Below are 26,823 nucleotides of genomic sequence, written 5' to 3' on the forward strand. Positions count from 1 at the left end.
ACTGAAAGTGCTTACCGGTTCAGTTATGTATGAGCTATTCTCTTCCATTTCGTGCAATTGATGATCTGATTTTTGATTCTTAGCACATCTGGCTTGTGTACGTTTAATAAGAGTGATGTAGGTAAATTTGGAATAACAGTTCCTGTGATAGCGTAAATTTTCTATTGCTTTTGAACTGGCGTCTTCCATACCGACTTTTTCTTCTAACATTTCTCTTGCTTTTTCGTTGCTGGCTATCGAGAGAAAGCCAGAGTTGTTGACTTATCTTGAATTTATAGAAAGAGATAAATGAGAAACATGTTAGAGAGACCTCCTCCCCTATAAAATGAATTAAACAAGAAGAAGATGCCATTTTTGCAAGCTTTGTTGGTTTTCTGAGCCAGCCATTTTCAGCGGACTTCCCATCTGAAACTACAACTGCGCATGTCAATTCAAGATGGCGGACATCAAAATACGAAGCAGATTTGATGAACTTTGAAGTCAGCGCGAGCGGAGCACCATACTTTAGAAAAAATGGTAAACTATCGAGTTAATTTTTCATGGCTTGACTGACGTCCCTTCCGTCCGTCCGTACGTACGGCCGTGTATACAACACAGGAATCCCGCTTGATGTCAAAGTAAAAATACTTACAAATGCGGCTCTCAGATGCACAGAAAAAATCGCTCTAGGACAAGTTATAGACCAAAAACAATTAAAAAAACCTTCATGTAGTCAAAGATGGATCAAGAAGTGTTCTTCAAGAATACGGATGTGTGTTTTTTAGCAAACAATCGTATATATATATTTTTTTGACAAGTGCTTGTCAAAAAAAAATATATATATACGATTGTTTGCTAAAAAACACACATCCGTATTCTTGAAGAACACTTCTTGATCCATCTTTGACTACATGAAGGTTTTTTTAATTGTTTTTGGTGTAGAGCTAGCATTTTCTCGTCGAATCGACAAATCAAAGACTTTCTCTCAAAACGTTTTATATTTCTATAGATAAGCTTAATTGATTTTAATGCTGGAGGAAATATAATACGGAGAGCTTATTACGACAACAAATATTCGTCCTTTATGTAGCTTTATGTAACAAGAAAAATGCAACTTTGTTCGCCTCCTATCGCGGGGTCCCATCGGCAAAACAAAGAAGACTTTCATTCAATAATTTTATATCTTTCTACAGATAATTTATTTAATTATTGAATGAAATATAGATTTACACACATCTTTTCATTTTTTATTTTTTATTTATTCAACTTTTTATTAAGCTGTTCGAGCAAGTATGACTATAAAAATGTGTTGTTGAGAGATGTTATTGTATAAAGACCTAGACTTTCACTTTAAAAAGCTAAAAAATATTCAAAAACATTTACAAATGGCAATTTACTGACAAAGAAATTCGTCATTTTGTATTTTGCATCGGCCTTTTGCATTATTTTCTATTTTGTCTTAGTTGTTCTTGTTAAGTTTAACTGAATGTAAACTTCGTCTCGTTCTGTAAAAGACATAATTTAGTAAGCTTATTTTTCGCTCACCTTAACCAGTTTTCAAGTCTGTTTTTTAGTCTTGACTTGTCCTAAATCTCCAGATTTTCGATTTCAATGAAAGACTTCCGAGGTAAATTTTACTAAACCCGATATCGTATTGAATCACTGTAGTTATCTTTATTTATTTTTTTTAAGTAAAAGAGATTGAAAGCCTAAAACTGTCGGCCTTGGAAAACTTTGTCGATAAATCTTCCAAGAACAAAACAAGCCCTTGGGGATGGTGGTGAGTTGTGTACAAAATTCTTAAGTGGGAGAGTATACTCGCGCAAAACAAAACAAACCAAACCAAACCAAACCAAAACAAAACAAACAAAAAAAGAACAACAAAAAACAAAAAAACAACAACAACAACAAACAAACAAACAAGACAGTGTAGTGCATTTCCATAATTATCTTCATCTCGAATAAAAAAATACTCGAAGGTTTTATCCCTGATCTTATTTTAACCTTTAAATTTCATTCAAATTGTTCTCCCTGTGACTTCCGTATCGGGAGCTCCGCTTTTAGGCAGTGCCTAAATATATATTTGGGTAGTTAAATTTTAGTGACCGCCCCATTGTAGCGGAACTGAACGATAATAGAGAGTTTAAGATAAGACCGCTACGGTAGACTACTACGGTTGAACGCGTCTGGTGAATACTGGATCGAGCATACCGTATACGGTTCAGTGGTCGCAAAAAATGATATATTTTGATTCGCAACCGAGTGCTATCCGAGTGTTGGCTAGCAGAAATGTCGTTTGAAGATATAAGAAATGCAATCGTCATTGCCTTTGCTGATGGTATTTTGAGAGAGGATGAGTTCTTGATTTTATATGAAGAATATAAACCCTCTAATCCTTCTTATCCATTCTGGAAATACGACTCCTTTTGCTTGGATGACTTGAGTTCTAGCGAGTGCGAATCTAACTTCAGAGTCGCAAAAGAGGATATACCAGTGTTAGGGAACCATCTGCAGCTACCTGTACGCTTCGTTTGTTCTCAAGGGACTGTCTGCAGTGGATTAGAGGGCTTGTGCATGCTGCTAAAGAGATTGGCCTACCCTGGTCGGTATTACGATATGATTCCTACGTTCGCTCGTCCAATACCCGAGATATGCATGATAACAAACACTGTGCTTGACTGGACTTATGAAACTCATGGTTTCCGTTTATCCTCCTGGAATCAACCTTTTCTCTCCAGAGCATCTCTTCAACGATATTCAGAAGCCATATTAAGAAAAGGCGCTCCTCTAACGAATTGTTTTGGCTTCATTGATGGGACTGTCCGTCCAATATGCAGACGGCTTACACCAAAACGTACCATACAACGGACACAAACGAGTTCACGCGCTAAAGTTTCAAGCATTAGCACTTCCAAATGGTTTGATAGCCAATCTTTACGGTCCAGTGGAAAGGTGCCGACATGATGCAGGGATGTTAAGAGACTCGGGACTCTTGGGAACCCTTGAAAGAATAGCTTTCAACCCAGCAGGGAACGTTCAGCAGCAGGTAGGGGGACTCGCGATCGATGCCAAAGATTTAGGGGTTTAACCCGCGGAATTACGAAGATGGGTACAGCAGATTTACGGGTATTTTACCAAGACCTAAAGTTATTTTGGTATCGCAAACGGAGGTTAAAATATTCCTTAGATATACATGGCCACCATCAACGACATTCAAAACAAAACTGTGCGCAGGCTCGGAAATCAGGTGATGGATAACTCAGACGCTGACTTTGTCTTCGCTACATTTATGGAGGGAAAGACAGACAAAACTATGAATCACAAAATGGCTGAAAAGATAATCAACAGAATGCCGGCCGGTGACTACCGTTTGGAGTTGACATTCGTAAAGTACTTAGACGGTGAGTGGATAATAGAAAAGGGTCGTAATCCTATCAGAGCGTCTGGTAAGCAGAACCTGTTCGTTTTGAATAAGCACACACGACCGGGAGCACTTGAGGGAATAGACATGCTCTTCTACGAGGTCGCTTACCCGGTTACCGTGGTCATTTACGGTGCATACGAGATTAAGAAGCCGGACGTTAAGAAGTTGCGACCAATGCGACATCCTGGTAACTGCGTTGGGAAGCTGGTTAGGGAGTTTTTCGAGGATTCCTCTCGGGGTGGTAAGCTTACGCCAAAAAGAAGAGAAGCCATCAGGAAATGGGAGCATTCTACACGTAAAACTGGAGGCTCCATCGAAAACATCAAAAAGTTAGAAACTGCCTTAGAACGCCGCATACACGTGAAGGACATCACCGACGGTTTCATTTACGGAGGGACGAAAAAGTATGGAGGCCGGGGAGCGCCTATTGTTATCTATCAACACAACGCGCACGCATGGAGAGAACTTAGGTTTCCAAGAAAGAAGGAGAAAAAGGTCTACGAGGGGTCACCACTCATAGATTTGATCCACGAGAATTCCATATGGCTAATGGATTCGGAAGGAAATCAATTCATGACGCAAGACGGCACTCTTTACCGGCCCGAGAGCGAACACCAGCGCATCCAAAGCGCCTGCGAAACCCTTGGTGAGGACTTTTCAGATGAGGTCCTTAGCTCCCGCAGTTTGGACTTCCTGGCCGCAAAGAAAAGAAACGGCTGGAAACCCACCCCAAAAGAATTCGGAGACATAGCCAAAGCCTGTGTAGAACACGGCCATGGAGGTCTGTGGAACATGGAGAACGACGAAGATCAATACGTATCCCTGGATATGAAACATTGCTACCCTGCCAGTTTTAAAGGCCTTGGGGATTGTAAGGAGTATTACGATAGATACGGGCATCCCCACTCACAATTCTTTCGTGTCGCGTTAGACTGTAAATACGACGCACCAGCAACAGGATTCGTCAGACTAACCACATGGGAGTTGGCAGAAGACTTACATCCAATAATGTACGCGTGGTACGGGAAACATCTACAGGAGAAAGAATGGATCCCCGTGCCCCTGCTGAAGTTTCTCGAAGAGCGTAAACTCCTCACATACACAGCGCATGAAGCCATACTTTGCCATAGCGCCTTCACACAATGGCTCCCAGAGCACAACCCCACAGCGCGGGTTGTCATAGGAAAGTTCACACAGGGCGCTAAGGAAGGAGAAAAACACATGCAACGGCGTTTGATAACAGACGACGGTGAGTTGAGCTTCTTAATAAAACGCGCGCATGAGCAAGGAACCATGGTGTCCGTAGAGAAGTGGAATTATTTCATAGAAGGCCAAGGGGAACGGCAATGGAATGCGCTGTGTTATTACCAAGATCATCGCCCGCAATATTACCATCTTCGGGCCAGCATGTTAGCATATGCGCACATTAATCTATTGTCAATGCTGTTGCGGTTTGACAAAGAGGATATCCCACGCGTAGCCACGGATTCTTTGTATGTAAAGCCAGAAGTGTTAGAAAAGATGCAGGAATTCTATACAGAGGACGAACTTGCAGAGAGCGGTCAATGGCGCGTCAAAGACGAAGAAATAAAGGCCTGGAGAGAACGCGTAGAATACCACGGGGAACACACACATGGTTCAATAACGCCCACTGTGGAGCCTTTACCGTCGGTTGCCAATCCAATATCTTACAAACGCTTCTCTTACCTCTACGGAACCGGTGGCAGTGGTAAAACTACGCGTGTCTTGAAACTATTTCCAAAGATAAAGGTGTTAACACCAACGCATCGTCTGGAGCGAGAATTAACGGAGATGGGTTACGATGCGCAGACGTACCACAGCTTCTTCCGCTGGAATGGTCAAAAGTGGGTACCAGAAGCCATCCACGGCATACCCCCGGTGATACTTTGGGATGAGGTTTGCACCGTTCCTTTAGAAATCCTGCAGGAGTTCGTAGAATTCCTCCGTGGAAAGTGTCAAGTGATATTCGCCGGAGATCCTTGCCAGCCTCCTCCAATAACCGGAGAGATGCCCCATAAATGGTTAAAAGAAATGGTAGACCACTCCGAAGAAATTAACACCGACTACCGCAGTAAGGATCAAGTAAGAAACCTAAAGGCGGAACTTCGTGGCCGTAGCGATGCCGGACAAAACAAGATACTTCGCAAACGTGTACGAGCAAAGAAATACGAGGAATTCCTTCACGCGTGGCATCCAAAGGATTTGGTGTTGAGCAGCAAGCGCGCAGCACAATCACGCATACAGAAAGACCTGCTGAATATACACCGCGAGCGATTCCCTACATATCCCGTGCCCGTCTGCTATAAACCCCACGACACCCGAATGCAAAAAAGAGACGTATGGGTGCCAGGCACCGACATCCAACTGCAGAATGCCGTAACTCACGATAAAGCCTGGGTGCCCATAGAAAAAGTAGAAAGAATTACCTCACACCCCGATTGGCGCTTAGGTTATTGTATGACAGTCCATAGCGCGCAGGGACTTACCATAAAAGAAACCTTATGGGTCATAGACCAGCGGCTGTGTTGGAGCAACCTTATCTACACCGCCGTAAGTCGTGTGGAGTATGCCAAACAGTTAAAAAGAGCCTGGGGGCCACAAATGCGTTACGACCGCACCCCAGAAGACGTAGCCAAAGAGAACATTGCTAAGAAACTCCTTCGCTACAAGCGCCACGACGAAGAAAAGAGCGAAGATCCCCGCTATGCGGGGATAAAGTTTGACCTATGCGTGGACGACGTCTATAAGAAAGGCGCCCGCTGCGCAAAGTGTAACATACCTCTACTATGGAGGTTTGACCCGAATGACGATCAGCAGTTCTCCGTGGATCGCATAAATAATAAACGCGGCCATTGCAGAGGTAACGTAAGGTTGACATGCCTAGAGTGTAATCGGGCGCGTGGAGCAGCACTACTCTGAGTCTTTGGGGACTATGAGCAGCTCTTCCATGACAAATCCACGACTTGGGCCATTTAGGTAATACAACACGGGTTGCCCTTCCTTGGTGACGGACTTCGAAATCTCATACGTTTCCAAAGACCAGTTAGGATCCGTGGCTCTCTTTCTGCCACCTTCGAGTTCCCCCGGCTGATAGAGGTATCTGACCACTATGTCGCGGGATAGCTTTTTTTCCTTCAGTCCGACCGCCCTTGAACTTCTGACGTAGGACTTGTGTTCCACGTGTTTCTTTTTTATGGCATCCTTGGGTTTTATTCCCGTAGCCCTGGCCGCCTCGTTGTTCAAAGCCGCGACGACCTGGGGGAGCCTCTGAGTCCATTCCCTGTTGCGTTTGGAGGGATCTTCCAGCTCTTTCCAATACTGGTACCCAAAGAGACGCTCGGCCAGGGTCTTATTGAATCTTTCGACGATGCTCTGACCCCTGTGATACTCAGCTTCAGCTCTCCTAATCTTAGTGTCGTGGTCTTTCAGGGTCTTAGTAACCACGCCCATGAACTCTGTCCCCGCATCCACTTGCAGCAGCTTAGGCCATTTCAAGACGCGCTTATAAATCCTACCTATGGCTTCTGCGACTTCTCCAGAATCCTTGCTGGTTATGGGTTCGGCGTCCTTGTATCTGCTTGCGATATCAACTACGGTCAAAGCGTACCTATAGGTCTTCTTTCTCACCTTGTCGTGCGGTAAGAAAAGCAAATCCGCCTGATGAACTTCATTGGGGGTATTTACGGTAAAGCTGGGTCTGGGAATGTACTTAGGCACGGGAAGATAAACCTGCCAGAGGGTTTGTTTTCTTAGCCAGTTCTTAGCCGTTTCTTCTGATACCCTGGCCGCGGTCGCGAGTTTCTTGATGGCCGACGCTCCTTTCCAATAGCCTTCAGGCCCATAGTAAATCCTCTTGAGTTTGTCCTCTACGCGGCCCATTATATGAATTCCAGGACAAGATTGATCTTGCGTCCGTTGAAATCCGCCGTCTTTCCGTCCACTTTAATGGTGATGTTTATGCTTTCTACCAAATTAGACAAGTCATAGCTCAAAGAAATGGGAGTGTATTCTACTGGGTCAAATGGATTACCTTTGGGCAGGAACTTAGACATAAGAGAAGACTTTTCTCCATTGTTGTAACTATGGACTAAATCGCAATAGACTTCGTAAGAGGATGCGACTTTCCATTTCACAGGTATGGCTGTGTTGGTAATTGTCTTGCCCGAGGCACATAATAAAGATCCCAATGGGTCAGACTTTCCAAAAGTCATTGAATAATTTGACATATTATGTTTGAGGGTCATTTCGTGCGGCAATCCTGTGGTGAGAGTATAACCGTGTTTTGCTAATTCCTTGGCCAGTGTGATTGGCGAATAATGTCCATCGGGCAGCAATACGGCTTGATAGTTAGATCCTCCTGTATGCTCAGTGACTATGCCCCTAATCAGGTTATACCAAGAATTGTACAAAGAGCAACTTATGAGCCGAACCTTATAGGCTTTAATGGGGGGATTTAAATAAGTGGTAAAGTTATTTTTATCGCTTTCCAAAAAGACGATCATTATATTAGATACGCCAAAGCTACGCCTCCCGCCAGCCCTGCGACTCCTACGAAGACCAACTCATTGTCTTTTTGTTTCTTAGAAGGCTGGTAGTAATTCTTGAACTGAGGCTTTCTCATTCTAAAGTCGGGATGCGCCTGCGCATAGAGCTTAAAGGCGTAGTCTGTGTTTTCAAAGTTCTTATCCGCCTGCATCTTGTCTTGGTAGTTCTTGTCCAACCAATCCCTGTAAGCTTGTCTTTTTTCATTCCAAGCCGCCACGTCTCGCTGATATTTCTCCAGCGCTAAGTCGTGTCTCTTCCTTTCGGCGGCCAAATCTCCGCTGCGATCACCTCTAACTAATCTATCCAAATATTGACCACCATAATTAGCTCCAGTGAATGCTAAGGCTGCAATAACTCCACCTGCGACCACGCTAGCCATTTATATGTTAGGTAGGTACTTTTCCTTCTGTAGGTAATTCTTTGCCATGATAGCCCCGCCTACGGCAGCGGTCATCTTAGCAAAATTAGCGAAGCTCTTGCTTGGGTCTTCAGTAAAGTCTTCTTTGAGCACTTTCTTACCTACCCAACCAATACCCGCAACGATGGAAGTAATGATAGCTGCTTCTTCAACAGTTTTCAATAACGCGGTTGACATTATATTACAAAGCGAGAAGGAAAATCTAGGTCGCCGCGGGTGATAAATTTACTCCATTTCAGGGATCTTACTTTTTCTAACCTCCACAGGTGCGTGCACGGGCGCGTGATATGTTGGTGGTTCTACTTTTGGCTTTGCTGCCCGCCATTGTAAGTAAAGGCTGCCTGCTGCTATAGCAACTCCTAACGCGCCAATGACGTATCCCGGATTAATAAAGGATTCCTCTTCTTTTTCCTCCACCTTTTCTTCTTTTTTGGCTTTGTTCTTTTTATTCATCTCCGCGAGCTTCTTTCCGGCAGCGACTCTGCCTGGAGATTTAGCCTTGGTAATCTTGGTATCTTCTACGGGTGGTTGTTCTTCGGTGCCACTCATCTTATATTAAGGGACTTGAAGGACTTGACAAGTAACTTGATGACGACTTGACAATGACTTACGGGCGACTTGACAACGACTTGACTAAGTACTTGAGGCGACTTGACAACGACTTGACTAAGTACTTGAGGCGACTTGACAACGACTTGACTAAGTACTTGAGGCGACTTGATCAGGTTCCTGGAAGACCTTTTCGACTTCTCTGTCCTTCTTGAAGTCCTTCCAAGACACCAGTACCTCCTTCAAGTCGACATGCTGAGCTACGTGAAGTGCCGCAGAGGCGACTGCCATTAACTTACCGCACTTCAAAGACAACCACCCGCAGGTTATCTTAAGTTCTTGGGATATGACATAGTCATCTCTTATGTCCTTCCGCAGTTGCTCCACGTCGTCTATGGGCAGTGCAAGTCCAAGCAATTTAGTCGCAAGTCGGATAGCGGAATCTGCGACGGCGTCCGTGGTCTTACTTGCAAGGGCGGCCTCGTACCTCTTATGGAACTTCTTAACTTCCTCTTCTGACAACTTATTAACTTGCTCATGGGTAAGTTCCTTGCCTATCATTTCTTTACACTTCCCCGAAGACACAAGGATGTTAAGTTGTTCCTTAAGGTTACTTCCGTCTAACTGCGCGGGGACTTCATCTAAGAGCTGCTCAATGTCCATATATGTTAATGGAATACGGAAACCTCAAAGAGAAGATCATCTTGGAATGTTGGTGCGTTTTTAAATGCCGCATGTATTTGTGTAACTGTTCCTTGGATATCTCACCGCCGTAGTCGCTTAAGATGGTTTCCAGGTCAGACTTACTTGGAGTATAAAATACTACGAGAGAGCCTATGTTTTCCCTGAAGGGCTTAGAGACACTGGTAAGCTGCTGGGAAAGCAACCAAACGCTGATATTGTCGTGTCTACCGCTGAAGGCGAGCTTAACGAGCTCGGAGGTGCGCTTTTTTACGTCGTTCCCGCAGGCAATGTCATCCAATATGAGGAGCGTCTGCGTATCTTTAGGGAATTGCTTATGCCAGAACTTCAAATGGCTGGATAACTCGTTAGGGTCTAAGATATCTACAAAGAAGTCGTCATCTTTCACTCCTATGCCCGTCCAGGTGCGGTTATTCACGTAGGTGGGGCATAATAGCACGATGTAGTCGAAGCGGTATCTAAAGGGTCCTAATAGCTGCTCCACGACGAACTGGGTCTTTCCGCAGCCGGTGGGTCCTACTATCAGAGCATTGCAGGGAATATGGTTCGGATCCATTATATATACGATGGACCCAGTGGACGCAGTAAGAAGGATTGCCACCGACGCAAAAGATAAAAGAGACACCATAGAAATGCAAAGGGAGGAGATCGATCGGCTGAAAGAGCGCGTGCAGGAATTGTACGATGAAATGTGCGGTCTGAAGCGCGCAGAACGGTTTGGTGCGCTGATAACTATGGCAACGTGGGCTAAGGAGTCCGTTAAGGACTTCATGCGATATCCCCTGTAGAATGTTAACAATAAGGTTAAATCTTTGTTAAGTATATGTGGAAACTATTCCAAAGAGTGTCTCAGAATGTTGACGTTTAGGTTAAATCTTTGTTAAGGATGCCTGGAAACTATTTCAAAGAGTGTCTCAGAATGTTGACGTTTAGGTTAAATCTTTGTTAAGACGTGCCCTTCAAAGGGGTTATTATTTTTATTTATTATTATTAAATATCCCTAATTATTCTTAATAATAATAAATAAAAATAAGAATGGGATTTGAGACTCTTTGCACGAACCCTACTTTACTATTTTAAGCCGCCTACTAATCCTTACGGGCTTTCCACATATACTTAACAAAGATTTAACCTTATTGTTAACATTCTGAGACACTCTTTGAAATAGTTTCCAGGCATCCTTAACAAAGATTTAACCTAAACGTCAACATTCTGAGACACTCTTTGAAATAGTATCCGGGGCAAAAGAGTCCATTAAGGACTTTATGCGGTATCCCTTATAGTGGTTATTAAATCCTTATTATATATGGAGTGCGTGCACTGCAACAAGGAGTTCAGCTCGAAGCAAATGTTAAAATACCACCTGGAAAAGAAGGTATGCGCTAAGAAGGCACGCGAAAGGCGTTGTAAGGAGTGTAATCGACTCTTTAGCAGCGCGCAAATGTTGGATTATCACGTGGATAACCGCGTTTGTCTAAAGAACGTATGTGAGCGCTGCGAGGAGGACAAGAACGACGAATGGCATCGACATCGGTGCCGCGGCAATTACGACCTACTGAGCGTAGCCTGTGAGGAACACGGCGACGTTGCTGCACGATGTTGCCCAAAGGAAACCCAAAGGAAGTTAACGCGCCGGAAGAAGGAAATTGACCAGCGCTTTGCGGAGTTTGACTGCGTCGAAGGCGTAAGGTGGGAGGATAGAGAATATTGGGAGGCGCCCTGCGAGCGTTGCGGCTGTCAAAGGAGCGGTCAACATATTTGGCAGTGCCTTTACGACGGCCAGGGCGGCTTTAAAGAGTACTTAGATCGCTTCGAAGCTTGGCATGCCAGCAATGAGGCCGCAAGGAAAGCCCGTAAGGATTAGTAGGCGGCTTAAGATAGTAAGATAGGGTTTGTGCAAAGAGTCTCAAATCCCATTCTTATTTTTATTTATTATTATTAAGAATATTCGATAATAATGAATTAAGGATATTTAATAATAATAAATAAAAATAAAGACCCCTTTTAAGGGCGCTTGCATAATCTAATAATAATAAATAAAAATAAGGACCCCTTTTAAAGGTATATGCTAGCCTACGCAGCCGCCTTCTTAGGAGGATTCCTAATCGCCCTTTCAATATATGGACTGTATTACTTGCGAACTACCTGCCGACTGCATTACCCCTTGTAAGCCGCCGCGTAAAAAATACACCTGCCTTCATTGCAACAGGGTATTCTCCGAAGGATCCTTTGTGGGGCATTGGTGCTCCGCGGATCCTAAAGCGCAGCGGACTTTAGCAGACGCGCTTAACTACAAAGAGGAGATGGAGTGACTCTTCTTTCAATGTCAAACTTCCATCGGCCATTTACCTTACCATAGCTGCGTAAGTGGGTGAATTCCTCGCCCTGAATTACGTACCGCACGCAATCCGGCGCCCAAAGGGAATATTCCTTGCCTTCTAAGTCTTTGAGGACTAACCGTAAACGGTCGATGTCTTCGAAGACGACGTAATTTTTTATTTCGTATGCTTTACCGTGGGCAAGATCACGCCAATGAATTAAGTTGAGCTTCATTATACCTATGAAATATTTTTAGGTGCGTTTTCAAAGTGGCGTAGGATTTGAACCGCTTTACGCAGCCCTTACAGGGAATACGAATGCCATCCGCGTAATCCATGAGGGCACGACAGATGACGTCGTAATCGTTGCTAACCATAGTTAGGTAACCATTTACGTCAAGCTGTGAGATTTTCTTAGATTGCTTCGCGGATAAGACGCCGTTTCCTTTTGGGGTTTTCAACTCAATACACAACCCGCGGTATTTCTTATGCGCATTTAGGATTAAGAGGTCGGGTTGACCGGCTTGGTAGCCTTTTCGCCAGCAGGTTATTCGCTTGCTGTCTGAATCTTGAAGCTCGCCAAGACCCGGCGCTATGATGAAATCGGGGTAAAACCTACGTATGTAGTCGACTACCTTCGCGTGTAGGTCGGCTTCATTTTCGATCTTGAATACTAACTTGTTTGGACCGTCGAAGCGCTTGTTCATCGCATATTTACCCGTCTTTCTCAACGCGGGTAGGACTTCTTCGAGGACCCAATCTTGGAATTCTTCTGCCTTTGCCATCTTCGAGGAGAATATCAACTGATACAATCCGGATTCGTTCACATACAGGGAATGTGGGTGTGAATTGGAAGGGAGGCGATTCACCTCCATTCTAAGTTCGCTAAGCCTTACCTTGTATTTATCGCGAACGTGCACCTTAATTGCATCTTTTGGACGTTCGTAGCCCAATGCGGCCGCTACTTCCTTTGCTTTGAAGTACAATTTATCGCCTTGCACGACTTGCAGTTTCGTACCGTTGCTTTCAAATACGCGAAGCATTGTATATTCAAGAAATATTTTAACATTGACGACTTCATTCCTCAGCCGTCCTAGTAGGCAACGCTTTTCAATTGGTTCATTTCTACGCTTAACTGCGCGTCAGACACGACGAAGACGTAGCAGTTTATTTTATCACCGTCGCCCGCGGAGGCATTCTTGGTGCGTTTGATCTCCAATGTTATGCCATCCTGCGTATTTACTAGACGGAGGCCTTGACCATGTAGGTCTTCGTCGTTAATGGTGCGCATGTCAATCCACAGCGCATATTTGTCCTTAAAGAATTCCTCAGGGCTAATTTGGTCGCCAAACTTGCGCATGGCCTCTCTGTACACGTCTGCGGGCTTTATCCCCTGGGAGTAGACCTTGTTTGGAACGCCGTTTATGTTGACCCCCACGTTAGTAATGTTGGGGTTGTGAAAGGCCTCGGAGTCGCGCTTACCGGCTTCGTAGGGTTTGGCAAACACCAACATCAGCCCCGTGAGACTTCTTCGGGGGAGGTTAATGCTTTGGTTGATAACCTCATCCGTCTTATCCAAGAAGCTAAACGTCTTATACATCACTACGTGGTCGTAAAGGAATGCCTTGCCAGAGCTGTATTCCATGCCGGCGCTACGGGCCAGCTCTTCGCTGTACACGGTCTCATACTGTAATTCTAGATTAGTGATAGAATAAGGATCAACGGCCCCGCTAATTGCGGTGTCCATTCCTCCTATGACGTTCGTAGTGTCTGCCAAGGTTACTTCAAACTGTAACTCGGATAACTGTCTGGGGTAGTACACGCCATGACTCGTAATCACTTCGAAATCCAAAGGGATAACGTACTTGCTACCGTACGCAGTTACTACCCTTGTTGCGTCTGCTACTGCGGTTGCTCCACTGGAGTCTGTAGGCGCCGGGTTGGTATCGCTGCGAAGCTTACGAAGAATAACGCTTCCAATTCCCTGCTCTATCTTTTGTGCACGGTCGAAGGCTGTTAGCCATAAATCTTTATACGTGGTGTACAGATCGTACCTATTTAAGTCTAAGAGGGATTCCCCGGCGAACTTGATTCTCATCTTAGAGACGAGGTTCCTACCCACATTATTGACGGTATAGCGTTTGTCCTTGGTGCTGGGTTGTATTGCTAGGTCGAACCTTAAAGCCAAGGTACCAGGAACCAATACTAGGTTATCTGTTAGGCGGGGCACGCCTACGTACAGCGTTTCTCCAGGCTTTGCGCTACTGGGGGTAAAGGTGACCCGGTGAAAGGTGCGTTCTGCTTTCAGTCCGCCAACCTGCTTAGGTAATACGTTGGGATTTAACTTTGAGCTTATCATATATAATGGAAGTAGAAGGAACGGATTTTGACCCCCTTACCGAGGAAGGCCAAGTCGATATTAACGATGAAGAATACGATGCATGGACTAAAAACGCGGGGGCAAAGCCTTTGCTTTACAACATAGCCTTGATAAGCAAGTATGGCAATAGGTGGAAAAGCTTCAAGGCAGCCTTGAATCGCATGTGGCAATCAAGGAACCGCGGCAGCCCCGTCCCCGAGTACTTGGAACTTCAAAACACAGACGAAGCAGCCGCGCGGGAAACCGTAGAGTGGGCAATGCAAGAGCTAACGCAGCGCTACGACAACTTTGATGCTGACGACGTAAAGCTTACGGAAAAGGGAAACAAAGTCCTCATAAGCGTCCAAGACTTAAGATTTCCCGACAAAGACCGCTGGACAAAACCGCAACCCCTCTTTGATGAGGAGGGCAACGTTAGGGGCGACGTCTCAAGATTAAAAGGCTTTCAGCAGGCTACTAGGAGCATGTTAGAAAGGTTGCAAACCCTGAATGAAAAGGTTGCGCTAGAAAGGCGCGCTATCGAACTGCAAAAGGCGCTGGAAGAAAAAGAGGCGGCGTACGAAAAGCAAAGTCGACTACTTGCTAATGCTGAGAAGAAGTTTAGTCAACGAGACGTAAGAATGGAAGAAATGACGAAACACTTAGATCAGGCTTTACGTGATCGGGATAAAGCAGAAAGGGAGTTGGAGGAGGCTAAGAAATCACATGCTCCGACGGCGGCGTTAGAAAAAACGCTAAAGGAAAGGGAGTCAAGCTATAAAAAACAATTGTTGCGGCTGGGTCAAAGTAAAGACGAAAGCATACTGCAAATTAAACGAGAAGCCGAAAAGGCTTTAGATGAAAGGGATACAGCTCGACAGGCTTTTCGCCTTGCTCTGCAGGACCTAAACATGAGTCAGGAGGAAGTTAGGAAATTACAAACCACCATAGAGGGTTCTTTGGTGGAGCGGCGGCAGTTAGTTGCTGAAATCAACATTAAAGAAGAGCAAATCCAGCAAAAAACTCAGGCCATCGAAGACCTGGAAAAAAACATATCCGAAAAGCAGGAAATAATTGCGGACCTAACTCGTACCGAAGAAGAAAGGGAGGCAGCCCAAAAGGAAGTAGAAACCCTTCAGGAAAGAGTCGCGGAATTACAAGCGCAAATAGAAGGTAAGGAAAAGGAGCTGGGGCTTACCACCAAGGAAAAGGTAAAAAGAGCCCTTTTGAAGTATGGCGTTCCACTGGCATTTGCGGTCGCTATTTCAAGCGTAGTAGGCGTGATCTTGTCCGCGCTTAAGGCTACAGGCGCGGGCGTAAAGAAATTAGGCAATGGGCTGACGGACTTGGGAAAAAAGATGGCAGCCGGTCTTCCTGGGCTGCTGGGTTCGGTTGTTTCCTTGGCACTTAGGGCCGGCGGCGAACTGTTGAAGTTCGTGGGGAATAACATTTGGATCTTGGTCGTCGCTATTGGAGTGGTACTCCTGAAGAAGATGAAGAGGTAACTCCTATCCGACAGGCGCCGCCTTCTTAGATGGTTTCTTGTCCTTCTCATTGGGGGCCCTGGGCATTCTCGGCTGGGGATAAGTAAATATGGTATTAGCCCCGGGCTGATAATTTGGTGTTAAAGGTAAGACGCTCATGGTGCTAATGGCCTTATGACACCAAGCAGCGTCTACAGCCGTTTCAAGCTTACCATTTATTCGGAGGTTACCGGGGTTGGCGCCAGAGTTGGCGGCATCGCTGGGGCGAACCTGAAGCTTTGCATATTGACAATTAGCTATCATATGAAAAGTTATGGGCGTTAGATCTTCTTCGCTAAATGGATTGGGTTCCGACGAAAAATGGACTGAATGCCTATTACCTTTTGTCCTATAAGGCGCCAATGGGGTATTGGTCTCGTCTACGATTCTAAAGCCGGCATTACAACTCCACCCCGTGTTAATGCTAATAGTACATATTATCATTCCTAAGCCCCCAACCTTTACCCACAATCCGGCGTCGTACCAATTATCATTTTTGTACTTTCTCTCCTCTAAGTCATGAAGAAACCAATATTCCTTTATGTGTGGGTTCATATATTCTAGGCATAAAAGGCGTCATCTTAGAGGCTTAACACCGTAAGAGTGCTAATGGTTGCGTGATTATAAGGTCGATCCCGCTGATCTTCTATGCTATTTACCGTAACCGACGCCGTGTCATCTACGCGTATTTGCAACTTTACCTTCCCGTGGCAATCGGTAACCATGTGTAAAGTCCAAACCGAGAGATTTTCGGCGCTGGCGTCGGTCGGTTCTACTGAGAAATGTACGGGCTCTCTGTTGTTTGTCTTCGTGCGCATGGGCTGTAATACTCCATTATCGTCACAGAAACGAAATCCTACGTTTGCATCACTCGCCGTACCAATGCAAATACTGCATATTATCAACTTCTTTCCTGAGTAGTTTAAATTCACTGACATACCCTCAACGTCCACCCAAGACGCCTGGGTGTATTTTTTCTCGCCTGTGTAAGTCGTATAAACACAATCTACTCCAGCTACGTAGGGGTTGTTCATCGCCATATATAATAACTCAGACCAACACCCGCGGCGGCTAAGCCGGCTTTTAGTAAGTTATGGTCGTATTCCTCAGGTATCGTAGGCATAACATGGGCCTTCTTTGATGGTTTCTTAACTACGGGTAGCTTCGCTTCGTGTGACTTTTTTGGCTTCTCTACGAAGTGAGGAATGTTCCTAAGAGTGTCAGAGTTCACGTCATTCACCCCAAACTTCATATCCTTAGTAGCTCGCTGCAGCTTGTTGTTATAACCCACAACGGAATGGGCGTTGATGACTAAATTACTCGGCATTAACCAACAACCAGGCGATAAAGCGTAATCCAGTCGCACTTTAGACTGCTGCACCGCTAATTGATATCTCTGCACCGACTTGGATATGTCGTTCTCTATTATTGCTGACTCAAATAAAGTTAGGAATTCTTCTTGCGTTTCCCGCGAAGCACCTTGGGATCCAACGATGGGGCTGCGGGTATTTACCTGCGCTCCTAAGATGCAGTACACAAATGCTTCAATGCTGCGGTTAATCCTGGCTAGGTTCCTTAAACCTTTTCCTTTCATCAACACGAATGGATCCCAAGTGCCGAGGTAGTTCGATTGGATTCTGGTAATTAATGAATTATTGCTCTTATCACCACCCATATCACCTTACTCTAACTCATTACTTGGGTATTCCTGATGCCCATAATCGGCCGGCTTCTCACCGCTGGCACCCCAAACGTAAACGATGCCAAGGCCATGCGTCTTACCCTCTTTGTAACGAAAGTCTCTTTGCTGTGGTTTGAACTCATTAATTAACCTTTCTAGGGCTGCGGCGTTATATCGGTTATTCATTGGATTAAATGCCTTATCTCCCGGTAAAGGTACGTTAAGCTCCTTCAACAACCTCCTTACCGTAAAGGCAACGTGAAACCGCATGATCGGAACGTGAAACATATCCGCGGCAACGCCACAACCTTTAGTGGCGGCCCAGACAGCAAAGTTTAACTGCTGCGGCCAATATCGCATATTGGGTCCTGCTAACCATTCCCTGGCCTCTTTACCCGACGTATGCTTTAACATCGTATCCCCATAGATATTCCTTACTACTACATCAAATGATTGCCTACCCACTGAAATCTTCAGGAACGTTACCATCGTTTCAAAGTCGTTTACACCACCTTCAGCATCGTAAAATGGGTAATCTTCCGTGGTTAACAATAAGTTTCTAGGAAAATTGGGCGCTTTATGCACGGGTGCCTCCTTCGTTATTGGCAAATGCTGTGCCTTTTTCCTCTCCTCATGCGGCTCCAAGTCCGTATTGCTGTACATTCTTTCGCCGTTATAGTAAATCCCATCGGGTCTTCTTTCGAACTTACTAGGGTCTGCATGCGGAAACATCTTCCTAAAGGCTCTCCAGTTGGCATAATCCCGGTTGTCGTGATGTGGCTGCTCCTCAATATCATCCCCAAAAGCGTCGTACATTAGTATATATAATGGATGTTATACCTTCAGCACCTCAGTTGTACCCAGATGTTCCCAATTATCACGCTACCACTAAGGATACAGGTCCTAACGAATTAAACGCTGAAAACTTTAGGCTCAACAAAGTGAACTTAATCCTGGCTTACTTGGAAGGGCAGGCAAAACACTATGAAAAAGTTAGAAAAAAGTACGTTAGAGCCCGGAGTACGCTACATAAGATTGCGATAACTTCAGGATCCATATCTGTTGTGTTAACGGGCTCTGGCGTTGCTACTTCGCTTACTGGGCCGGGAATAATCGTTGGAGTTCCTTTGGCCGGCGTTGGGGCAGCTTGTGGTATCATTTCGGCTGTTGCTACGGGCATTATGAAAAAGCTATCCACGAAAATATCCAAGCATGACACGACAATAGCTCTGTCAAGGGCTAAAGTAAATACAATTACCGATCTTGTCTCAAAGGCTTTGCGTGACAGAAAGATAGACGACGTAGAATTCTCGCTTATTCTGGCCGAAGAAGACAAATACGAGAAATTAAAGACGGACATAAGGAATAAAAAAACAGTCGTAAAAGATCTTTCCGAGGAATCTCGCAAAAAGATCTACCAGGAGGCAAAAGAAGAGCTTCAAAGAAAGCTTGCTCAGTAAATATCGTGACAGGATTCTATTTACATATCGAACGACAGTCTGGAAATTACGCGTAATATTTATGCTAATTCCACTATCTTCTCGGAATCCATCCTAACAGGGGGTGGTTGGGGTCAATTTCGTAAAATATTTCGTAGATTACGTCAGGGTAATAAGGAATATCCTTATCCAGCCGACAAAACATCCACTCGGCTTTTGTCATATCAGAAACCTCGGGAATAGACTTACCGGTAATTTCAGACAAAAGATAGGGAATAGCTTTGTAATATTTCCCTAGTCTTAATTTTTTCAGCGTTTTCCGTAGGCTTTGTGGCGTTGGTTCTTCTAAATAGTCTATGATTTTCTTCTTTACTTCGTCGCTTAAATATATCGGATGTAAACCTTGGATATGACTCATCCAGTCCCTGAAGTATTTTAATCTCTTATATGGCGTTTTCTTACGACCTCCATTGGCGTAATATTGCTCTCTGGTAGCATTTGGTACGGCATTACGAATATTCTTACCACACTCGTAACACTGTGCTGACGTGTCATCTTCTATTTGCATTTTTTTACCACAACACCAAAAGGGTTCTGGCTTAGGTACGATAACTTTAGGTCTTAGACAAATTATGCAAAAGTCGTTAACGAACTTCTTACATTCGTGCATCGTATATTTATAAGATATTTTTTACCTCCGTTTGCGATACCAAAATAACTTTAGGTCTTGGTAAAATACCCGTAAATCTGCTGTACCCATCTTCGTAATTCCGCGGGTTAAACCCCTAAATCTTTGGCATCGATCGCGAGTCCCCCTACCTGCTGCTCGTTCTCTGTGTATACGGTGACCAAGCCTACCCTCTCCGCCCCAACTTGATGTGTCCCTATCGCGTTGGAGATGTTCCTGTTCTAACACCTGATATGAGGGCTTTCAATGAAGCTATGAGCTCAGTCCGAGTCTCCGTGGAGTGGTTGTTTCGGGATGTCTCGGACTACTTCAAGTTCATTGACTACAAGAAAAACTTAAAGATAGGATTAAGTGCAGTAGGAAAGCAGTACATAGTAAGTGCATTGTTCAGAAACATGCTCACTTGTTTGTATGGTAATACAGCCTCTGAGTCATTTCAAGTTGAGCCTCCAACATTAGCTGACTATTTAGCATAAAGCGCATAATATCCTGTTGGAAATATTGCAACGCTCTTCTGTTTGTTTGTTGTTGTTTTTAATAGAATAAAGTACGTCATTACACCCCTGAAATAGATCTTATTTAATTTGATACATTTTAGTTTACCCCAATTGAAATTCCATCGGTTACATCTATTTTCTTGGGTTTATTTGCCTTCTGGTAATACAACTTCATAATTACATTAATAATTGTTATATTATAATAATAGTTACTATAACCTGGTCCAATTGACTATTAAGCCTGGTTCACGCGAGCAACGCAAGTGCTTGTGTATTTGCGTTGCTACACTTTGATCAGTAATAAATATTTATAAATACTTAAAATTATTCAATATATATTCACAATAATATTTTTTCTATAAGTTGAATAATGCAGTTTTGAATAAAAAGCTTACATACGTAACACACGCATCTTGGTTTCTCATACTTTAGTTTTGTTTTGTGACTGATATACTGTACAATATCGATAAAAGCATTTCTAATAGAACAAAAACACTAGCTAGTGGAAAGTATTATTAAAGTGCGTTTCACATTACATCAAGTAATGTAATTTAACATACAAATCCAAACAAGAACCGAGTGGTTTAAAAGGCAAAAACTTATTTTGCTAGTCTTTTGACAACGTCAGCCATAAGTTGCATCTGTTGCTGTTTCAATTTGTAATGTTCCTTTTGCTGTTCTGCTTGAAGACGCATTTCTTCTCTGCGTAATTCAAGATCTTGCTTTCGCAGAGCGGTTTCTACTTCTGTTTTTTCAGCCAAGTACTGCAGTGCTTCTGACCCTCCTTTTCTTGTTTTACGTCTTTTGGTCAAGGCCTGCTCTACTTGGCCGTTCCCCTCTGAACCCGAATCACCACCTTCACTACCACTCTTTCTTGTTTTAGACCATGTCTCCATTGCATTGTTCCTAATGAATATGGCATTTTGTCTCTTTTTTTCCTGATTGTTTTCATCCCTTGCAACTTGGATCAGCGGAGATTTCATTTTTTCGACTACTTCTTCCAATATCATCTCATTTTCTGTTTGGTCATCAGGAGCAATGCCACATGCAGACTCTTCATTCCTGCTTTTTTTCTTGAAGTCTGCCAACAATTTGTTGAAACGTTCCCTCACACTGCGTTGATCTCTAGGTTCACTTGAGAAATGAGCATAGCAGTTGATCCGTTCTGCTACTTCTGTCCACCTTAGACCTGCTTCTTTAGTCCCAGCTTTGTAGGCAAAAGGCTCGAGGGATACTATTTGTCGTAGAAGAAGTCTATCTCGTTCCTCTGTCCATCTAAATGTTCCACTGTAAAGTGAAATAAAAAAAGAAATAAAAATTTTTTCATGCTCTAAACATAATTGAATACCAAGTTATAATAAGCGAATGATTAAGTGCAAATATATTGTACCCATGAAATAGAGAAAGGGCTTCCATTACATCTGTGTAATAGTTTGCTGACAAAATCGCAAATTTAATTTAGTGCAATTTTTTTTACTGAACAAAGACTAGCCAGAACTAATTAGTGCAATTTCTTAAAAAGTGTCTCACGGATATAAGGAAAATACTCTAGCAAAGCACCTCTCTCAATATATTGCTCATAATTGATTAGTGCCAAGAAAGACAAAACTTTATTGAGCCGCAAAAACAAAATTTCCTGCATAGAATGATAAAATTAGGAACAGAAAGAACGACACAAGAAGGAAATGAAAAAGTTTATCAACATAGGTTTTTTTTCCAGTGAGGATGTCGCGAGTGCATGGTTGGTTTATTCCATGTTAGATGCAAATTAGTTGTTGTTAGTCCAGCAAAATATTTCATGGTTTTAATCTAATTGCATTTAAACAACAATAATGATGACAATAATAATAATAATAATAGTAATAACTATAATAACAATAACAATAATAATAGTACATTATTTTCCTACTTCGTTTCCTAAGTGTCGTGGGATTGAAAGTATAAATATAAAAATATTTTAGAGCGAACATCGCTCGTTGCAATCAAAATAAGGTGATGTGACAATCAACCCCAACTAAGAAAAACATCTTAATGGACTTTATTCTCTCTCTGCATTAACTCTTGTGAAAGAATTACAAAGTAGTTTTGATTGTTTTTACTTACTCATTGCGAAGAGAACCGGTGACATCCGACTCCACACGTGGAACATTGCATGGACTTGTGGAACTAAAAAATTGCGATATTACAGCGTGTTAAATTGTAGCAAGCTATACAATACATTCTCCTCATAAATTTAACCTGATATACGTACGCATTTGCCAAAAACTCATGATAAACACTCACCAGTTTCATTTTCTGCATTCGGCGAAGCCATGGCTGAAATAGGAAGCCAAAATGATAGCGGATTCACTGCTAGCCACTGCATGCATGAATTTTCAGCCATGCGCATTAAAACTCGTCCCAGATCACGAACCGCGTTCAACCGTAGTAGTCTACCGTAGCTGTCCTATCTTAAACTCCCTAATAAGTCACAGAATACGGCCTATAACTGTTCTGGTTGAGTGATATCGACTAATACACATTAAAGCGTTTATCCAGAAAAATATATATTTTCAAAAATACTTATATGTGTGAACAGTGCAGCTGTATGCCGGTTGCCGTATTTTTGAATATTCTTTTCGGAGATTTAAACAATTGAAATATCAAAACGCAAATGACATGATATTATAATGTCATTACGATTTTGAGACGGCAGTACCACGAAATATTGACGGCTAGTTGGGAGAAAATATATTCGGCATTATTCGTCAGAAACCTCAACTTTGAAACGACAATACCACAAAATATTGCTGTCTCAAGAATATAAGAAACTATTTAGTGAATCGCGATACCCATTATAGTTCCCAAGGCCTTCTCAGCTTTCTAACGAAAAATCAATCCCTTCGATTTTTCAGTGAGAAGGATCTGGGTACGTGAATGAGATAATATACACCCTAAATAGTTGTGGGTTTAGGTTTTGAAGCATCACACACGATTAACGCGTAGCTCTTGGCCAAAACGATAGATTTGATCAGATAATCGACTTCTCAGCTTGTAATGGCATACTTCTTTGATTACCACTCTTTTTGTTTCGGCCCTCAGGCCGAAACAGTCACTACGTTTGGTTTGCCGGCCCATAATAGTCTCCGTGCGTGTCATTTAGCTGTCAGAGTTTTGGACCTAATCCAATCATATGCCGTTTCCATCATAAGCAATGGAAAAATGTAAAACATTTCACCATGCGGAGTATTTCAAAGAGTTGCGGTGAATCTTCTCAGTGTAGACTATATTATACCTTTTCGCATGACGCCATTTTTTGGAAAAAAATATATTATTGATTAACCCTACGACAATGCGTATTTTATTCCTAAGTTAGTATCTAGGTCCAAGTCGCCAAGTAAGTTATTGAAAAGTTATCCAAAAGCTTTTGTGATTGTGCGGCAAATCAAGGCAACTTGCCAGTCTCAGCTGCCTGTGAGCATAAGATGAGAAAACTTGTGAGTTTATCTATGTAACTAACAGTTGATGCATATACATTTTGTGAAGCAAGCTTCCGATATGTTGTAGCTTCGTGCGCATCTGAGGACATGTTTTTGGTATCAGCTATTATTTAAACTAGGTCCCACAAACAAACAGTGCGTACTTTACAACTTTAAAGATAGAAGTCTGAAATCATCAGTTTTCATTTATTAATACTCTGATTTAAAGTATTATTTCTTGGATTCGGTAATATTTTTGAAGCACCAAAATATGTAAATTTTTGAAGCACCAAAAGATGTAAATTTTGAGTAGATTGGTGACGGCGCACAGGTCAAAGACAAGCCTTGTATCTTTTCGTTTGAATTGAGACTTTCGCATTGTCTTTAAGCTATGACATAAGAGCTAAATACATTTACCATAAATGTCAAAGAGCAGAATGAAGGTTTAAAAAGTATCCTACATTCAACATAGCGCGTACAGTAATGCTCATGTGCCAAAATATTTTACACCAAGTACTCTGCTCTCTGCGATACTCAGTCATTGTTTATATCTATTGTCGGATCTCTCGTTCGTTCGGCGAGACGTTATATGTACATATATGTTTTTCCCCAAAACACTACGATGTTTCAAAGCAAGAACCACTAAAATCTCAAAAAAACTTAATTACGATGTGTTTCGTCCAAGAGAATTTTAAAACAAATGTTTCCGTCGAAATTTGCGTAACACTTTGCAACGTGAAAGCGTACCGCGAGATCGCTCGTCTGCCAAGACCAAAATTCTTTTCAGCAATGCCACACAATAAATAGATAACGGGCCGAAACATCATCGCTTTCGAAGCGGTATAGGCTTGTTATTGCTACGTGCTGATCGACAAAAAACAGTCGCGGTAGGGAAATTGGGCAATACACTATGTTCAATCAAATAAATTGGTCCGTATCTTTGTATTCTCTGATTGGCGGCAGTGAATGCGAGTGTTTGATCAGGGTTTCCAAACACCAAAAAATAAAAAAATAAAAAAATGACAGCACGAGGCTGTTAGTCCGAGAGCTTTTATTGTTTGGAGTTGTTTGGATTCCTGATCAAACTCGAAGCACGAGTTTTTGAACTTACTTCTCAAACCCATTAAAATGCATTTGTTCTTGAATCTCGTGAGACTAAAAATTCCATCCCAATTATTTGATTATTCGTCAGTGTTTTGATCAGTGTCTTGATCCGTTTTTATCAAGTATCAAGGTGCGTGCACGTGACTACAACGAGAGTCGCCAATGGTGATTGACCTAATAAATTGTTAAAATGAGTTGAGAAGATGTAGAGGAACTTGCTAGCACTAATAAGTATTTCTTAAATTCCTACTAACTTGGGAAGCGATGTTTCATTTTTAAAGCATCTTCACGATGTTTGGAAAGTATATAGACCTATCTCTTCTGGTCAAAGCCGTTTAATTTGGACGTAAATACACGAATCTTGACGCCTGCCTTTAAAATATTTGGTTCTTGCGCACTAATCGATATTTGCCTTTCAACCCGAGACCAGCCAAGGGTCTTGATCCCATAAACCTCTTTACATCTGCAGTAGAAAAGTGTTCCCATAGTTGACCGAATTTTTTGCTAATTTTAACATAGATTTAGAGATTAATATAGGAGATTAAAAAGTTTAGTGTACGCGTATATATATATATATATATATACATATATATATATATATGTATTAAATTTGTTGTTGTTTTGACACAACCCACAAGTGACTTCTAAAATAACCAAACTATCAAAATTGTAAATTTGACTATTTTTTTCCAGAATTTTATCATGAATCGCCTGATGATACTGTTATTTGCAGCCGTATTCTTCGCTCTGGCTTCTGCAGATGGTAATGATGGTGATGTTTTTGCTTAACATAAAACACTGTCAGTTCGCATGCATAAATTTGAAAATATTATATTGAAATCTAATAATATATTAGAATTGGAATTGGGCTATCTATGCATTAGGCGTTAAATTATATTACCAACATCATCATATCCAATTATCCGCATAGTTATTTTATTTATTTGAACTTTCAATTTCAGAAGAAGTCGACATAGCACAGAGGGGTCTCGGGTGCCGATGTAAAAGTGATGGCCCTGAATTGAATGGCGTAAAAAATTCAGGAATATTCTGGTTGTTTGGCTGTCCTTCAGGTTGGCATTATTGCGGCGAAGATCCCAATTGCTGCAAGCAGTGATCGTCTGCACTAATCCATTGTTATACAACTAAGATTTCAGATGTAATGTTAGATTAATGGGACAATAACAATAAAAGAAATATTACAATAAATACAATAGTTCGGAACTTTAAACCTGAGGATTTGTTGTTGTTAATTCTTGTCTATACATTGCATTAACTTCACTGTTTGGAAAATGCTAAACAAAACAAATTGAGCAATAATTCCTTTCGGTGAATGCTGTCAAATCAGCTGGATGCTATTCAATTTTTATTCCATTTTGCTAGGAACACTCCAGAAGTGATAAATAGAGAATACTTCATGAAGAGTGCGCGCGTACGGTTTTTATTCAAGAGTTGTGTAGTATCAAAAAAACGAACGAGCGAGTCTTCGAGCGATACTGAGAAATAACCTACTCAAAACGACAGTGTAATATTAAACCAATACAGAATTGCTTTCCTTTAATAATAAAAATATAATGGAAATGTGACAACTTATGCTGCACTTTTATGAGAAAAAATTGCAAAAATGTTTGACTCACGCTATTCAGAATCCGAATCTAGTACACTTCTTATCCGCTTCCATTTTCTCTTTTCAACAATTCGTGAGGTTTTGTTTTGCGAAGGAATAACAGGAGAAGTATTCAGAGTGTTAACTGAAATATTGAAATACCTGCCACTTATACTTGCTCCTTCAAATAACTTCAAAGTAGTTGGTTGTGGTGTAGAAGATGCACAAGATGCACCATGATCTGTGGTTTGTTGTTGAAGTGTCTTTGACTCGGTGTAGCTCAGAATTTCAGACATTTTACGTTGCTGTTCTATGTTAACGGAACTATAGTTCACTATAGTTTGTAAGTTTTTGTGACCACTTAACTGCATGATATGTGTTGGAGGAATGCCATTGTCATTGAGTTTCTGAATCATTAGCTTACGAGCACTGTGATTTGTTAGCCGCTCATTTGAAAGGTTGCACTTTGTCGCCATCGCTTTCATAAGCAAATTTAGTCTGTTTACACCCAT

At 42.4% G+C, this 26,823-nt stretch overlaps 2 protein-coding genes and 1 pseudogene across 3 annotated transcripts; 2 read left to right on the plus strand and 1 right to left on the minus strand.

Moving 5' to 3' along the window:
* Positions 1 to 1,665: 1,665 nt before the first annotated feature.
* LOC148906380 (delta-actitoxin-Aeq2a-like) lies at positions 1,666 to 25,941 on the plus strand. Of its 2 annotated transcripts, none has more exons than XM_089038315.1 (3): positions 1,666 to 1,759; positions 25,399 to 25,468; positions 25,668 to 25,941. In XM_089038315.1, exons 1-3 carry the CDS (start codon positions 1,754 to 1,756, stop codon positions 25,820 to 25,822), a joined length of 231 nt encoding a protein of 76 aa, XP_088894441.1. In that variant the 5' UTR covers positions 1,666 to 1,753; the 3' UTR covers positions 25,823 to 25,941. The 2 variants fall into 2 exon arrangements, with proteins under 2 accessions (XP_088894441.1, XP_088894442.1); XM_089038316.1 differs by having other exon boundaries at positions 25,671 to 25,941.
* On the plus strand, positions 2,118 to 3,067 carry LOC148906381 (uncharacterized; annotated as a pseudogene).
* LOC148906382 (uncharacterized) lies at positions 20,593 to 22,361 on the minus strand. The gene is made up of 2 exons (XM_089038306.1): positions 22,247 to 22,361; positions 20,593 to 21,430 (listed from the first exon to the last, which is right to left on the minus strand). The coding sequence occupies exon 2, from the start codon at positions 21,151 to 21,153 to the stop codon at positions 20,743 to 20,745; it is 411 nt and encodes a 136-aa protein (XP_088894432.1). The 5' UTR covers positions 21,154 to 21,430; positions 22,247 to 22,361; the 3' UTR covers positions 20,593 to 20,742.
* Positions 25,942 to 26,823: the final 882 nt, after the last annotated feature.

The sequence above is a fragment of the Actinia tenebrosa genome, unplaced genomic scaffold (assembly GCF_029948245.1).
Source record: "Actinia tenebrosa isolate PJP-AT-01 unplaced genomic scaffold, QUT_ActTen_1.0 PGA_scaffold5__44_contigs__length_20552954, whole genome shotgun sequence".
In the NCBI taxonomy this organism is placed as follows: Eukaryota; Metazoa; Cnidaria; class Anthozoa; order Actiniaria; family Actiniidae; genus Actinia; species Actinia tenebrosa.

Excerpts from the sequence above, each read along its gene's own strand:
- LOC148906380 (XM_089038315.1), top strand. Across the intron at positions 25,469-25,667 it reads CGCTCTGGCTTCTGCAGATG|AAGAAGTCGACATAGCACAG; the intron begins GTAATGATGGTG and ends TTTCAATTTCAG.
- LOC148906382 (XM_089038306.1), bottom strand. The coding sequence starts at position 21,153 with ATGATATTGGAAGAAGTAGTCGAAAAAATGAAATCTCCGCTGATCCAA.